General features: G+C 43.6%; 1 protein-coding gene across 1 annotated transcript in view; it reads left to right on the top strand.

Moving 5' to 3' along the window:
* si:ch211-51a6.2 (neurotrypsin) overlaps positions 1 to 13,089 on the top strand; it is a 23,003-nt gene extending 9,914 nt beyond the window's left edge. The window contains exons 5-14 of the mRNA XM_005945637.2: positions 2,591 to 2,766; positions 4,716 to 4,863; positions 7,171 to 7,349; positions 7,754 to 7,895; positions 7,996 to 8,204; positions 8,298 to 8,439; positions 8,781 to 9,059; positions 9,192 to 9,314; positions 10,414 to 10,694; positions 12,035 to 13,089. Coding sequence (XP_005945699.1) covers positions 2,591 to 2,766; positions 4,716 to 4,863; positions 7,171 to 7,349; positions 7,754 to 7,895; positions 7,996 to 8,204; positions 8,298 to 8,439; positions 8,781 to 9,059; positions 9,192 to 9,314; positions 10,414 to 10,694; positions 12,035 to 12,357 — 2,002 coding nt within the window. The 3' untranslated portion in view covers positions 12,358 to 13,089. The remainder of the gene's footprint in view (positions 1 to 2,590; positions 2,767 to 4,715; positions 4,864 to 7,170; positions 7,350 to 7,753; positions 7,896 to 7,995; positions 8,205 to 8,297; positions 8,440 to 8,780; positions 9,060 to 9,191; positions 9,315 to 10,413; positions 10,695 to 12,034) is intronic.
* The last annotated feature ends 1,455 nt before the right edge of the window (positions 13,090 to 14,544 follow it).

The raw sequence follows: 14,544 nt of genomic DNA, 5'->3' as shown, positions 1-14,544 counted from the left end.
TGAATTTTGTGTATCGTTGCACCCCTAATATATATGCACATGTGGTTCTGATGAGACAAAACTTGAGCTCTTTGGGTACAGAGACAGAACCCAAAGAACAGTATCTCCACAACGAAACACGATGGTGGGAGTATTATGCTGTGCAGATACTTCGGTGTGTTTGAGGACTCTCATCATGAAGAAAGGAGGACACGCTGAGATCAGCTCTTAGCTGCAAAACTGGGTCTGGGGTCATCGCTTTGTCTCCCAACATGACGAGAGCCAAAACACACGGTGCTCCCGATGAAGAACAACCCGACAAGACCAACATGTTATCTAGTAAAAAGGACACACTGCTGACTATTAGGATCCGTTTGGTGATATTTATTTTTGTTTGTTGTTGTTTTTTGGAAATAATGTTGTTTCTGTGTTCAAAGTAAAAATAATGTAGGCATCCAAAATAAAAAAGGACAGTTGGAAAAGGTGTGTTAAAAATTCCTTGTTCTGGGAATATTTTACATTTGAATTTTGATATGAGGGAATTTTTTCCTCATCTTTATATAATCAGGCAGCAGATCTGTGCTTATGAGGATATTGCCTGCTAAATCGCAAAGGCAAGCATCGGAACGATGAAGAAAGGTGATTAAGTGAACTTGAGCTCGGCGTGGTTGTTGGTGCTGCACAGGCTGGCAGTACTAGAGCTGAGTAATTATGAAAGTGCTGATCTCCTGGGCACAGAGAATGGCCCAAAAAATAGAAACAAATCAGTGAGTGACTGTGTTCTGTACAAAATACCTTTTTGATGCCAGAGGTCAGAGGGCAATCACTACACTGTTTGAAGCTGATAGGAAGGCAACATTAGCTTAGTAGCTCAAATAACCACTACTTACAACCAAGCCTTAAGGCAACCATTATTTTGGCCTTAAATAAATAGTACAGAATTGAACTGAAGAAGAGCACGACATGTCGAACCTTGACCTATACTACCTCCCGTCATCTAAGACCCAGAAACTGGGGTTACAATTCACACATACTCAGCAGAATTGGAGAAGAGAAGACTAAAACATTGCAGTACTTTGGTCTCCATGGTCTCTAGATCTCTAACTGAGAAACTTCACGATGTGGTGGAATTGATAAATTGGACGACCAAAATCTGCAGCAGCTGCATGATGCTGTCATGTCGGTATCGACCCAAATCTCTAAGAAATGTTTCCAGCAATTTTGTGAATCAATGCTACAAAGAATTAAGGCAGTTCTCAACCAGTGAGACATGCCTGCATACCAAGACACAGTGTGTACAAACACGCTGGGACAAGTTGATGTTGCAGGTGATGTGAGGTCGAGAGGGACGGATGTCCCCGCTGGCCGCCCCTGTCATTACAGCTGAGAGGGAGTGGAAGGTCTTTAATGTGATTAAAATTGATCAGGGCTGAATCAGAGCTTTAAAATAATAATGGGATTTTTTCTTAATCAGAGAGAAATCAGAATATGAGTTTGATATGTTAAATGATAACATGATGTGAGTACATGATCCATCTTTAACCTGGTAGATTAGTGTGTGAACGCGTGTGAAGGAATGTGAGAAGATAAGAACTGTCCACATTTTAACTGAAGGAAGGCGTGTTAATGGTTGACCACAGAACCATAATTCATATGTGATTTTGTTGATAGTTGTTTATGGTTCATACTGATCAGAATATTATCAGGTGTATTAAAATGAGTATGTATAAGTTTAACACAGAATAAATTAGTAAATAAATCTATGTAATGATTCTAATCAGGCCTCACCGAGAGACAGTCTGACCTTGGTGTGTTTTACAGGGAGGGAGGGGTGACACTGGGCAGCCACTAATCTCAGAAAATGTCTTATAAAATATATGATTTCATAAAAATAAGCTGATATAATAATCTTCATGTGAGAATGTGCTAAAGACATATCTAGTATCTAGAATTACATAAACTCGGTGAAACATGAATTATATCCATGTGTGGTTAATGTTCCAATATGCTATGTTAAGAATGACACAAAAGAAGAACATGCGCAGTTTAAACTTTGTGTTAAATCGTGTAAGTTAGAGAGAGGATGATAAGGTGTGGGTGGACATCAGGTGATTAGATGTAAATAATCAGAATCAGAATCAGAATCAGAAAGGGTTTATTGCCAGATGTTGAGCAGGTTTACAACATTAGGAAATTGCTGCGGTGCTTCAGTGCAAACATACTGTCATAAAAATAAAAATATAAAAATAAGAATAAGAATTAAAAGTGCTAAGTGGATAGATATATACATGATATATACATGAGTGCAGGTGGTGATCAGTGCCAAACATGGAATGATGCAGTGACACAGCGGAGGATCATGTGTTAGTGGTGGGAACAGTCATACGGTTATTGTTCATGTGTCCGACAGCAGAGGGGAAGAAACTGTTCTTATGGCGAGAGGTTCTGGTGCGAATGGACCAGAGCCTCCTGCCTGAGGGGAGCAGGTCAAACAGACTGTGTCCAGGGTGAGAAATAATGTGATTGGATGTCCCACTGGGTGAGGTCAGATATATGCTGCCTGGATGATCGTTGAACTAAGAGTGTCTCTGTATATGTACTTTTCATGCAGTGAGATTGGTATAGCCCTACAGCATTCCTACTTTGGCCCCAGTCCCATCTTCCACTATGAGCGTCTAGGCTGCCGTGGTAACGAGAATTCCCTGCTAGAGTGCTGGAACAGGAAGTTTGCCACTGGAGACTGTAACCACGGAAACGAAGCAGGGGTGCTTTGTGCTGAACCTGAAGGTGAGATTTGTGACCTTACATCACAAACAAACTCAAAATTACAAAAAGAATTACAAAATTACTTTATTGTAATTTTGTAAGTTCTGGACACTCCAACGCGTCCAGAACTCTGCTGCTCGTATCATCACCAGGACCCCTTCTATCCATCACATCACTCCTGTCCTGCAGCAGCTTCATTGGCTCCCATCAAATATCGCATCAATTTCAAAATACTCTTGTATACATTTAAGGCTATTCATCATCTCTCCCCTCCATATCTCAGATCACCATCCCATCTCGGTGTCTCAGATCTTCTTCTTTCTCTCTCCGTCCCCTCTCCCCATCTTGAAATAAAATGTATTATTATTATTATTATTATTGTTATTATTTTCTTCTCATGTTTGTCTACCACCACTATGTCCGGTTGGTTAGCCACCACCATTTTGTCCGTCTGTATCTGGAAGTCCCACAGGATCTTAGCTCGGTCATTCTCCACCACCCTTGGGGGCATCTCCCATTTTGACCTCGGGACTTCCAGGTTATACTCGGCACAGATGTTCCTGTACACTATGCCGGCCACTTGGTTGTGGCGTTCCATGTATGCCTTGCCTGCTAGCATCTTGCACCCTGCTGTTATGTGCTGGATTGTCTCTGGGGCATCTTTACACAGCCTGCACCTGGGGTCTTGCCTGGTGTGATAGACCCCAGCCTCTATGGATCTTGTGCTGAAAGCTTGTTCTTGTGCTGCCATGATTAGTGCCTCTGTGCTGTCTTTCAGTCCAGCTTTGTCCAGCCACTGGTAGGATTTCTGGATATCAGCCACCTCCTCTATCTGCCGGTGGTACATACCGTGCAGGGGCCTGTCCTTCCATGATGGTTCCTCGTCTCCCTCCTCTTTCTTGGGTTTCTGCTGCCTGAGGTATTCACTGAGCACTCGGTCAGTTGGGGCCATCTTCCCAATGTATTCTTGGATGTTCCTTGTCTCATCCTGTGGTGCTGACACTCACCAGTCCCCGGACCCCTTCCTTCCGCTTAGCGTACAGCCTCAGGGTGCTGGACTTGGGGTGAAACCCTCCATGCATGGTAAGGAGCTTTCTTGTCTTTATGTCAGTGGCTTCTATCTCCTCCTTTGGCCAGCCTATTACCCCAGCAGGGTACCTGATCACGGGCAGGGCGTACGTGTTGATGGCCCGGATCTTGTTCTTACCATTCAGCTGACTCCTCAGGACTTGCCTGACCCTCTGCAGGTACTTGGTGGTTGCAGCCTTTCTAGCGGCCTCTTCATGGTTCCCATTTGCCTGCGGGATCCCCAGGTACTTGTAACTGTCCTCTATGTCTGCAATGTTGCCTTCTGGTAGTTCAATCCCCTCAGTTCTGACTACCTTCCCTCTCTTTGTTACCATCCGACTACACTTCTCCAGTCCGAACGACATTCCAATGTCATTGCTGTATAGCCTGGTAGTGTGGATCAGTGAATCGATGTCTCGTTCACTCTTGGCATACAGCTTTATGTCATCCATGTACAGGAGGTGGCTGACAACTGCTCCGTTCCGTAGTCGGTATCCGTAGCCAGTCTTGTTAATGATCTCACTGAGGGGGTTCAGGCCTATGCAGAACAGCAGTGGGGACAGAGCATCTCCTTGGTAGATCCCGCACTTGATGGTGACTTGTGCTATGGGCTTGGAGTCGGCCTCTAGTGTTGTACGCCACATCCCCATTGAGTTCCTGATCAGTAATTAGATTTCATCAAGTTTCAAGAAATTAACCAGCTGCTGCCCAGAAACGACTGAATTTGTTGGCTTCAGTACTTACTTTTCACTCATTCACCTCGCTGCATCATACTGTTGTTCATTCAAAACAACAACAACAACAATAATAATAATAATAATAATAATAATAATAATAATAATGAACAAGAGTAACATATTACTGTCACTAGTATACAAATGGTTGCTTCAACACTTTGCCAGGTACTGGAATCCCTTTAAGGCTGGTAGGAGGCCTGGAGGAATTTGAGGGGCGTGTGGAGGTGTACCATAACGGCAGGTGGGGAACCATTTGTGATGACCAATGGGATGATCTTGATGCAGATGTGGTGTGTCGACAGTTGGGCTTGGGGTAAGAAAAAATCAGCTGCTGCTACACACAGAATGCAAGATCTGTCATTGTATGTAGTGGTCAGTGGTCAATTAAACACCTGAAAACTAAGAACAGGGCTAAATACACTCAGGGAAAGAAATACAAGAACCAATATAAACGTAAAAACAACCCGGAGTCACAAAAATGACAAAACCTGAAAGCCCCAAAACACAAACGACTCAGGACCACGGCAGCATCGCCTCCCTCCTGTTACATATAAAGTCCTTCCATGTAAAAGTCTTAATGAACAATGAGTTCAGGGCTTTAGGTGAGCTTAACTATCCCTACATTCAAATTTCAATTGAAATGAAGTTTCTGCAGAAGAAAGTCTGTATTCACTCGTTTATTTGAACCCTGCTCCAAAACCTTCTGTGTCACTTTTTGGGGGGATGTTGCATGCACTCGGTGCCGACAGGTACGTATCGCTCTGCTCCACATCCCCTCACACCATCTGCATCTATGTAGCTTGGAGAACAAATGACTGGACTTCTTTAAGTTGCTTGTAACTTACAGATCCTAAGATAGACAGGAGGTAAACCACTCGAGAGTCACACTTTAGAAAGTTCTGCAAAGCAACTTAAAGAAGTCCAATCGCTCCTGAGATTAGCATGACCTGGATGACTGAGAACCTACACAGACTTATTAAGCTCACCCGTACACACTCATAGCTTAATAATATACTGTACCATAGATTCCCGATAAACCATTTCTCATCTTAATTTATCGGCCTCTATAAAGCTGTGACATCACCAGCAAAATGCATTATGGGAACGTTGTTTACACAAGCCTAAGTTGATAATGGAATACATGACATAGATGCTGCTTTTGGGTTTGAAAATTAAATTGTGGACGTTAGAAACTCATCAGAAAGGTGGGCTGCTGTTGTAAATGACCATGATGTAGGCCCTTCAGGGCAGCTGTGACTAAGGTGGTGGAATGCATCGTCTATCAGTCGGTTTGTCAGTGGATTGATCCCGACTGCTCCAGCCGTGTGCCGAAGATGCCCCCGATGAAGCCATTGGAGTGTGAGTGTAGAAAGATAAAAGTGTTATGTGACTGAGTGAATGAGAATTGCAGTAGAAACAAGTCTGAGTGCTCAGTAGACTAGAAAAGCTGGTATATACGTATTAGTCCATTTACCATGTTTCCAGAATGGAGTAAGATTTCTGTGCTTTCCAGCCTGGGAGCAACAACAAGGAGCTGAGGTCATGAAGCCAACAATAGTGTAGTTGGAAGGAAGACAACAGTTCAGAAAATGTGTTTGGATGATCACGGCATTGTCACATTGGTAAGTTAAACCACATGTAACTGTTTACATGTCATACAGCTATTGCTGCACCTTAGATGTGGTTGTAGTTAGATGGCAGCTAGAGTCGAAGAACGTCTTCATGCTTTTGTCTTTAAGAAACAGCTTTGAAAATGTGCCAAAGCTAACACAAACAGTATCTTTGCACTTTGATTTTACCCAAATTATCTTATGAAATGCAACATTATAATTCACACTGGGTAACATTGTTACAACTTAGACATGCAGAAGTCAATGTGGCTAATTCTCACCAGTGCAATTAAGAACAAAGACTGTAATGCAATGAAATATTATGCCATAATAAGTAACATATAACTACTTTATGCTTGAATGACTTTTATTTTACACTGTTGTCCTTATAGACAGAAGGTCCTGAGTGTAGCCAGGCCCTTTCTGTGTGGAGCTTGCATGTTTCTCTCCATGTCTGTGTGAGTTCTCTCCAGGTATTCTGGCTTTCTCCCAAAGTCCAAAGAAATGCAATTAGTGTGGTTAGGTTAACTAGTGATTCTAAACTGCTCATAGGTGTGAGAGTGAGCGTGAATGGCTGTCTGTGTCTCTGTGTTAGCCCTCTGACAGACTGGCAACCTGTCCAGGATGTACCCCATCTCTCGCCCCAATAAGGTAGCTGGGATAGCCTTCAACCTCCCTGCAACCCTGAATTGGATAGTTTAGTCGAGGACCCAGGATGCAGACTTGTGGTAGAGTTAATAAATAAACAGCAAATCTTTATGAGGAGATGAAGAAGGTCCAGAATCTGGAAAAACAACGTCTAAAAGTCCAACTGGGAGACATGTGAGGGCAGGATCTGAGGATCAAAGATAACACAGGAAAACACTTAATTATATGCAGGATCACATACCAGCACTAATGCTCACTGTACATATATTTGGACCGTACATCCGCAGCTTATTCATGTATTCATAATATATTTCTGGTGTCTTGTAGTGCATATGTAAATTCTCAATTGTCCTGACCAACAGGGGTGTTGCCAAAGCATGGACGCGGGCCCACTTTGGCCAGGGTTTTGGTCCAGTTTTGCTGGCTCGGGTTCAGTGCACAGGCAATGAACTCTCTCTAGAAGATTGTCCTCATAGCAACTGGGAACAGCACAACTGCGAACACATGGACGATGCAGGGGTGTCTTGCAATCCATATACAGGTCAGAGCCAAGGAAGGAAGCACACACCAACCCCAGCCTCTATGTGACTATAAAATTCGAGTGACGATCAGCTTTTTCTTCGGGTCTGGTGTGTTTACGTGCACACTGTGTGACTTATATATATTGCTCTGAATATTTGTTTTAGTCCTAAGACTTTGATGACCTATTTTTTCCTTTAGAGCCGCTACAAGGTCAACAGTCTTTTGTTGTGGGTAAAATTTCCTGTGAGCTTTTGTTAACACTGTTCAGAGTTGGTTTTCACCTTTAGTTTTGTGTTGATATGCTGCTTTTAGTAATTATTCAGCTAAAGTCCAACCTAAACGTAGCAGCCTTTGAAAGACCTAAAGCAGTAAAACAAGTTGTTCATACTTACAAGTGTGTAATTTAGCGATGCGTGGTCTCAGATGGTGCAGTTCGCCTGGTGGGAGCAAACAGCGACCGGGAGGGTCGCGTGGAGATTTACTACCAGGGACAATGGGGCACTGTGTGTGATGACAGCTGGACTGAGCTCAATGCCCAGGTAGTGTGCAGACAGCTCGGTTTCAGGTCAGTGCGTCTTCATATCACACAACAATAGTCTGAGTGAACTTATAGGGAACTATTGTTTTTGTTGTTTATCTCATTCATGCATTTTCCCTGCCTGCAGGGGGCGAGCAGAAGTGGCTCCTGAGAAGGTGTATGAAGAAGGCAATGGGTTGATCCAGCTGGATGAGGTGCAGTGTGACGGGACAGAGACCACTTTACTGGCCTGCACTCATTCTCAGTGGAGACAACACGACTGCTCACACAGTGAGGATGTAGGTGTTCTCTGTCACAGTGATGCCAATGAGATACAAAGTAATTACGCACCCATAGGTACGTTTCTGAGTAGCACTACGCAGACCAACACCAACTCAGCATTTCGCTGTGGCAGTAACGACACATTGTCCCTCTGATCTCTGTTTTCAGGCCCTCTGGTGCGTTTGGTTGCAGGAGAGACCAGGAGGGAAGGCAGAGTGGAAGTGTTTGTTAAAGGCCAGTGGGGAAGTGTGTGCGATGATGGCTGGACTGACGTTAATGCAGCTGTAGTTTGTAGACAGCTGGGATTCACGTTAGTATGACAACATTTTTACAGATATATTTGTCCTAGAAGGCTGGACAGTAGTCAGTGGTTTTTCCTATTGTAAGTGAAAAGTTTCATCCTCTTGTGTTCTGTATTCAGGGTGAAAAGGAGCTTATGGTTATGATTCATATAGGTGGCTGTAGGAGAGTGTGTGATATCGCAAAGTGCATAACAGCAATGAATAAAGCTGTATATGAATGTGTGTGTGAAGGGTGAATAAATGCCTGCGCAATGCAGAAGCAGGCAGTAGTAACAATACAGCACACACAATGACATATACACTCATACAATAAAAGAATAAGTGTTTTGTCTCCGTGCTGTCCTTGCAGTGGCGTGGCTAAAGCTCGATCTATGGCGTATTTCGGTGAGGGTCAGGGTCCAATCCATCTGGACAATGTGCGATGCTCAGGAACTGAAACATCCTTAGGCCAGTGTCCAGCTGAAGGACAAGAAGGCCATGATTGTCGCCACAGCGAGGACGCAGGTGTCATCTGTGATTATACACTAGATCCCACGGGAAACGGTGCCTCAGCAATGCAGAGCTGTGGCCGCAGACTCAGTCGTCAGCGTCGTCAGCGAAGAATCATAGGAGGAGAAAAGTCACTGAGGTTAGCGTACATGCACATATGCACTCAGAAGCTTCATGTCAGTGGGACATTTTTGCTGCTTGAGAAGTCTCATGGCAGTTTGACAGTGTCTTTGACTGAAACAGCTCTGAGAGTCTGACTCTTTGATTTCAGGGGTGAGTGGCCGTGGCAGGTGTCCCTGTGGCTCAGGTCTCAGTCTAAAGGCAACCATCCTCTGTGTGGCGCCTCACTCATCAACTCCTGTTGGCTTGTTACTGCTGCCCACTGCTTCAAGAGGTAGGAGGCAGTTCACTCACATTGTTTCTAATGTGAGTGATGTTGGCCCACCGTCTTCAAATCAAACAAATTCATGTTAAACATTTGTGCTGCTTTTGTTTCAGTGTTATTATTACAATTTTTTAGAGGTCATCCAAGGTCAACCAGCCCCCCCACATTAACAAAATCAAACACAATTGGTGTCAATCAATGGTGCTATGTCTGTACTGGTTTGTGATGAACTACCTATTATTTTTGGAGTGATTATATTAAACTTTAGAGCATAGGTGTCAAACTCTGGCCCGCAGCCTAATTACATTTGGCCCGAGAAGCCATACCAAATTACTGTTAGAGCTGGCCTGCTGGTATTATACAGCTAATATATATATCGTTTAGTGTTAAGCTTTGCTTGTTCCATATTCAGTTTTTCAGCAAAACGTGCTTGAGTCCATAAGAAAAGATTCATTCTTATATCTAGAGGAAGATATTTTTTCCCAATAAATATTAATGTTAGCCCGCGACCTTGTTCCAGTTTTGAATTCTGGCCCACTGTGTATTTGAGTTTGACACCCCTGCTTTAGAGGCTCAACAGTTGCATGTATCTCGTTTTTCTAACAGGAAACATGCCTTCATTGTTCTGATAGTTCTGTATTTTGCCTGCCTATCAGCTCTGGCATTCAATTCAGTTCAATTCAATATTATTTACACAGCGCCAAATCACAACAACAGTGGCCTCAAGGCGCTTTATATTGTAAGGTAGACCCTACAATAATACATACAGAGAAGAACCCATCATATGACCCCCTATGAGCAGCACTTTGGCAACAGTGGGAAGGAAAAACTCCCTTTTAACAGGAAGAAACCTCCAGCAGAACCAGGCTCAGGGAGGGGCGGGGCCATCTGCTGCGACCGGTTCAAGAAAATAAAAGACATCTAAAACCAACCAGGAAATATTACAAGTATGAATTCAAGTAATTAAAAAAGAACGCCAGTCTGCTTTCTTAAATTCACCACGTGGTTATAGTTTTATTTCATTAAACTTCAATAAACACTTGATTAGCTAAGATGAAATCCCCCTCAGCTTTAAGACATTAAATAGGGATTTTCTTCTCACCTCCAGATTTGGCAGAGACCCGGCGCGATACATCTTACGTCTCGGTGACTACCACACCGTGGAACAAGATGACTTCGAACGCACGTTGTCCCCAGAACGCATCATCATTCACACAAAGTACCACAGTCAAAGCTGGGAGTATGATATAGCCCTGCTGCGTCTGAAAGGCACAGAGGGAAACTGTGTGGCATTCAACCCTCACACTGGTGCTGTGTGTCTGCCAGAGCCAGGTGACAAGTTGGAGAAGAGGCTGACTGCCTGTGTAATAACTGGCTGGGGCATCACAGGTAAGTTTCACGGTTGATCTGATATCCTCGTGTTGGTGTTGTTCCCCGATCATCATGAAAATGTTGTTCCAGGATCAACATTGCAAGTGACCAATCAGAATGTTGTGACGTCATACTTTTGCGACTTCGGGAAAACAAAAAAGAAGACAAAACAAAAAACTGTACTTAAGCTGCGTGAAACCGCCTCTGTCCGCCGATCAACTGACCCTAACCCTAACCCTAACCCTTTAATAAACAGTAAGCAGAATTGATATTGTCCTTGCAACATTGGAATTTCATAAATGCACGAATGGCTTGGCGCACAAAGGAATAACGCCACAACAATGTGATTGGTCACTTGCAATGTTGAACCTGGAACAACATTTTCATGATGGTCTGGGAACAATACCGACACGAGGATATCAGATCATCCAAGTTTCACTGCAGGCTCGCTGCTCATCATCTGTCACCACGTTTCTTTGCTGCAGAATTTGATGGTTCAATCTGTCTTTAGATTTGTTCTTTTTTCTTTACAGAGCAGAAAATGCAACAACAGTTTATGTAATTATAGTGTCCATATATGTAAGTGTAGCATCTGGAGAAGACTTTGGGACAGAGTCACATGGTGTCCTCATTTTAAGCTTTTACCTTCTAAAGAACAGAGAATCCATCCACATCAGATTTGTTCTTCGTTTTTCAGTATATATTTGTGCAAAACAAGTGATCAAGTTTAGGGAAACACACCAGCTCTTGTTAAACATCAAAATCTGACTTTCACTTTGATCCAGTAACAATCCTCTCTGGGATGGGCTGCACATAGCTGGCAGGTGGTGGGACCTTACAAATGTGTGGAGAAAAGAACAACTGAGAAACAATAATATTTTTGTGAAGCTTTGATCAACAGTCCTGTATGTTTACCCCAATATTCGCGGCTCTTTGTGGTTTGTGGTGGATTCAACAATATATACGGAGATGATGCACAAGCTGACAGTATAACGATTTATTATAAAAGGTAGAATTCAGTGAGTGAATCTAATCAGCATCAGCCTTAAATATAAACTGATGTCAGCTCATCCTGATGCAACTAACACTGACCATGAACACCATGTCTGCTGTGTACCAGTCCAACATACTGCAGTTTGTTTATGTGGTGCCAAACCACAACAACAGCTGCCTCAGTTTACATTGTAAGACAAAGAGTCTACAATAATACACAGAAACTTTGTACTGCAAACTTCACCAAAATAGGTCTACAGTATTTTCGTCACCCAGTGTTTTTCAAATTCAGGGTTCATTTCTATCAGGTGTTTCATTCTCATGTAACTGAGACTTCCTTCCATCTTTTCTATGTCTGCTGCCAGACTCAGAGTACTCACACACCCTGCTCCAGGCCTGGGTCCCTCTGCTTCCAGCTTTGACGTGTAAGAAACGATATGGAAACCGCTTCACCAGCCGCATGCTATGTGCCGGGAGCCTGTCGAAGCACCACCGCGTGGACAGCTGCCAGGGTGACAGTGGGGGTCCGCTGGTTTGTCAGGGGGAGAGGGGTCACTGGGTGCTGACAGGAGTCATTTCGTGGGGTCATGGCTGTGGTAACCCCTCTTTCCCTGGGGTTTACACTCGTGTTAGCAGGTTCCTGCGATGGATTAACAAGGCTATCAACAAGCCCTACAAGAACCAGTGATCAAGAGAAACAATCAAACAATCCTGCGTCATAAAGTGATTTCAGAGCTTGTTGTCTTAAGAGGAAGTAAACCTGCTGGGTGTTACACCTGGAACCTCACACTAGACTGGTTTGGATCATCTGATTAAGTTTCCAGATTGTTTCATCATGGATTTGATTGCCACAGTATGGCATTTTCAGTTTCATCAAACACATTTAGAAATTAGACAAAGATAACACAAGTAAACACAAATCAGTTTCTCAATGAAGGGAAGAACTCCAAACCTAGATGGAGCAAGTCCACTGGAAAGATCTGCAGGGTCACATGACACATGCATGTGAGGCTTTGATTAACCGCACACAGAATATAGGTTTTGATAACCTGGTCCACAGAGCAGCAATGTGTGCTGATATAAAACCCTTATTTCAGCTGATGTTGTGGTTACTTGGTGGGTGGTCTAAATATGTCGTTTCTTTTACTGCTGCACATTTAATACACAGCTGATCTCAAATAGTCAGCGTACTTAAAAGGAAAAACTACTTGTTACAGGAACATATGCACCCATTTACAGCTTGTCACTCCATAGTACTTTTCCATAATATGCATCCAGTATGTCAGTATTATAATGTTTATGTCATGCAAAAGTATGTATGCACAGCCTTTAATTACTTAAGAAAAAATCTGTGCTGACTTTGTTAAGTTATACAAATTAAAGTTGACCAATTAAAAAAAAACCTGGTAACCACAAATCAGTACCAGCTGGATGACCATATCTCCATTATTATGAAAATGAGGTGAAATGTTTGCCCTCCCTCCAACAGAGTGCAGGGACTGTAGGATCAAAATCAAGGTGCACTGAAGCTGTTCTGGTCGCGTGTAATGACCACTCATGTTATTAAAATAATTTATGTTGTTTCTTCTCCTTGATTTGGCGCCCACAACCCTCTCACTGTTATTCATTCAGTTAATTTCAGTTTTATTTATACAGCAGCAGTCACCTCCAGGGGCTTAGGCCTATATTGTACAGAAATATTAGAGAGAAAACCCCAACAATCTGCTGCTGTGAGGCCCCATGAGCAGCACTTGGGTCAGGAAGAGAACGCTCTTCAGACTCAGGAAAGCACACCCATCTGCTGCAACCAGTGAAGAGAAAGAGGACAGAAGACATAAAAGCCTAAGAATAGTTTTAATTTTAACATGGTTGTTCCTGTGGTGGTCCTCGTTGGGTGCTCTGCAGGGCCTCTGGATTTCTGGGGCCCGGGTCTCCTCCATGCCTGCCTCATGACCTGGGGGGCAGGGATATGGCTCCCCATACCCACTATTAGACATCTTATGATCATAAGTGCGCTCACACACACACAGGTACTCCGAGACAAACACTCTCTTGGTTGGCTGCTGCCTCTAAATCACAGGTGTCAAACTGCAGGCCTCGAGGGCCGGTGTCCCTCAGGTTTTAGATGTGTCCTTGATCCAACACAGCTGATTTAAATGGCTAAATTACCTCCTCAACATGTCTTGAAGTTCTCCAGAGGCTGGTAATGAACTGATCACTTGATTCAGGTGTGTTGACCCAGGGTGAGATCTAAAACCTGCAGGACACCAGCCCTCAAGGCCTGGAGTTTGACACCCCTGCTCTAAATGGTCCCTTTGGGTGGTGTTCGCGTTCTCTGCAGTAGAATATCACTTCCTGTTCCAACACACAGTGATGTGTTTGTATAGCTTATCTGCGTAGCAATTTAATTAAAAGCTTAAAGGTGACTTCTTATTCAATACCCCAATTACTTACCTGGATGACTGAGCATGCATCAAGACGTTCTTGACGCATAGTGTAATCGTCACTCTGTGTACTCACTAATTTATATTCACAGTCTCAACCTACTCCTGCTTTAGGGTTTCGCTAGCTTAGCTTATCTCATAACCGACTTGCTAGCAGCCTCCTTTAGCAATACTGATACTTGTAATAAATGTAGCATATTTTTACCTCCTGAGGCCTGGATCACAGAATAGCCGTGAAAAACCCGTAGCCAGCCAGGGACCTGTTGTAGCTGGTGCAGCCAAAGCGTAGGCCCCGCTAGCTGTCCCCTGGCAGACTGTCCTGAGCAGCCGTGGAAACAGGATGGCTCTTCATGTGTCTAACTGCTTTTCCCCACTCAGCGACACGCCCGCCGGGGATCAAACTCTGGTAACTGGCGATTCTGTTCTGAGAC

Source organism: Haplochromis burtoni, unplaced genomic scaffold (genome assembly GCF_018398535.1).
Source record: "Haplochromis burtoni strain Fernald_Lab_line unplaced genomic scaffold, NCSU_Asbu1 Contig_414, whole genome shotgun sequence".
NCBI classification, from domain to species: domain Eukaryota; kingdom Metazoa; phylum Chordata; class Actinopteri; order Cichliformes; family Cichlidae; genus Haplochromis; species Haplochromis burtoni.
Note: the sequence above shows the minus strand (reverse complement) of the source record. Positions and strands in the feature narration are given on the sequence as shown.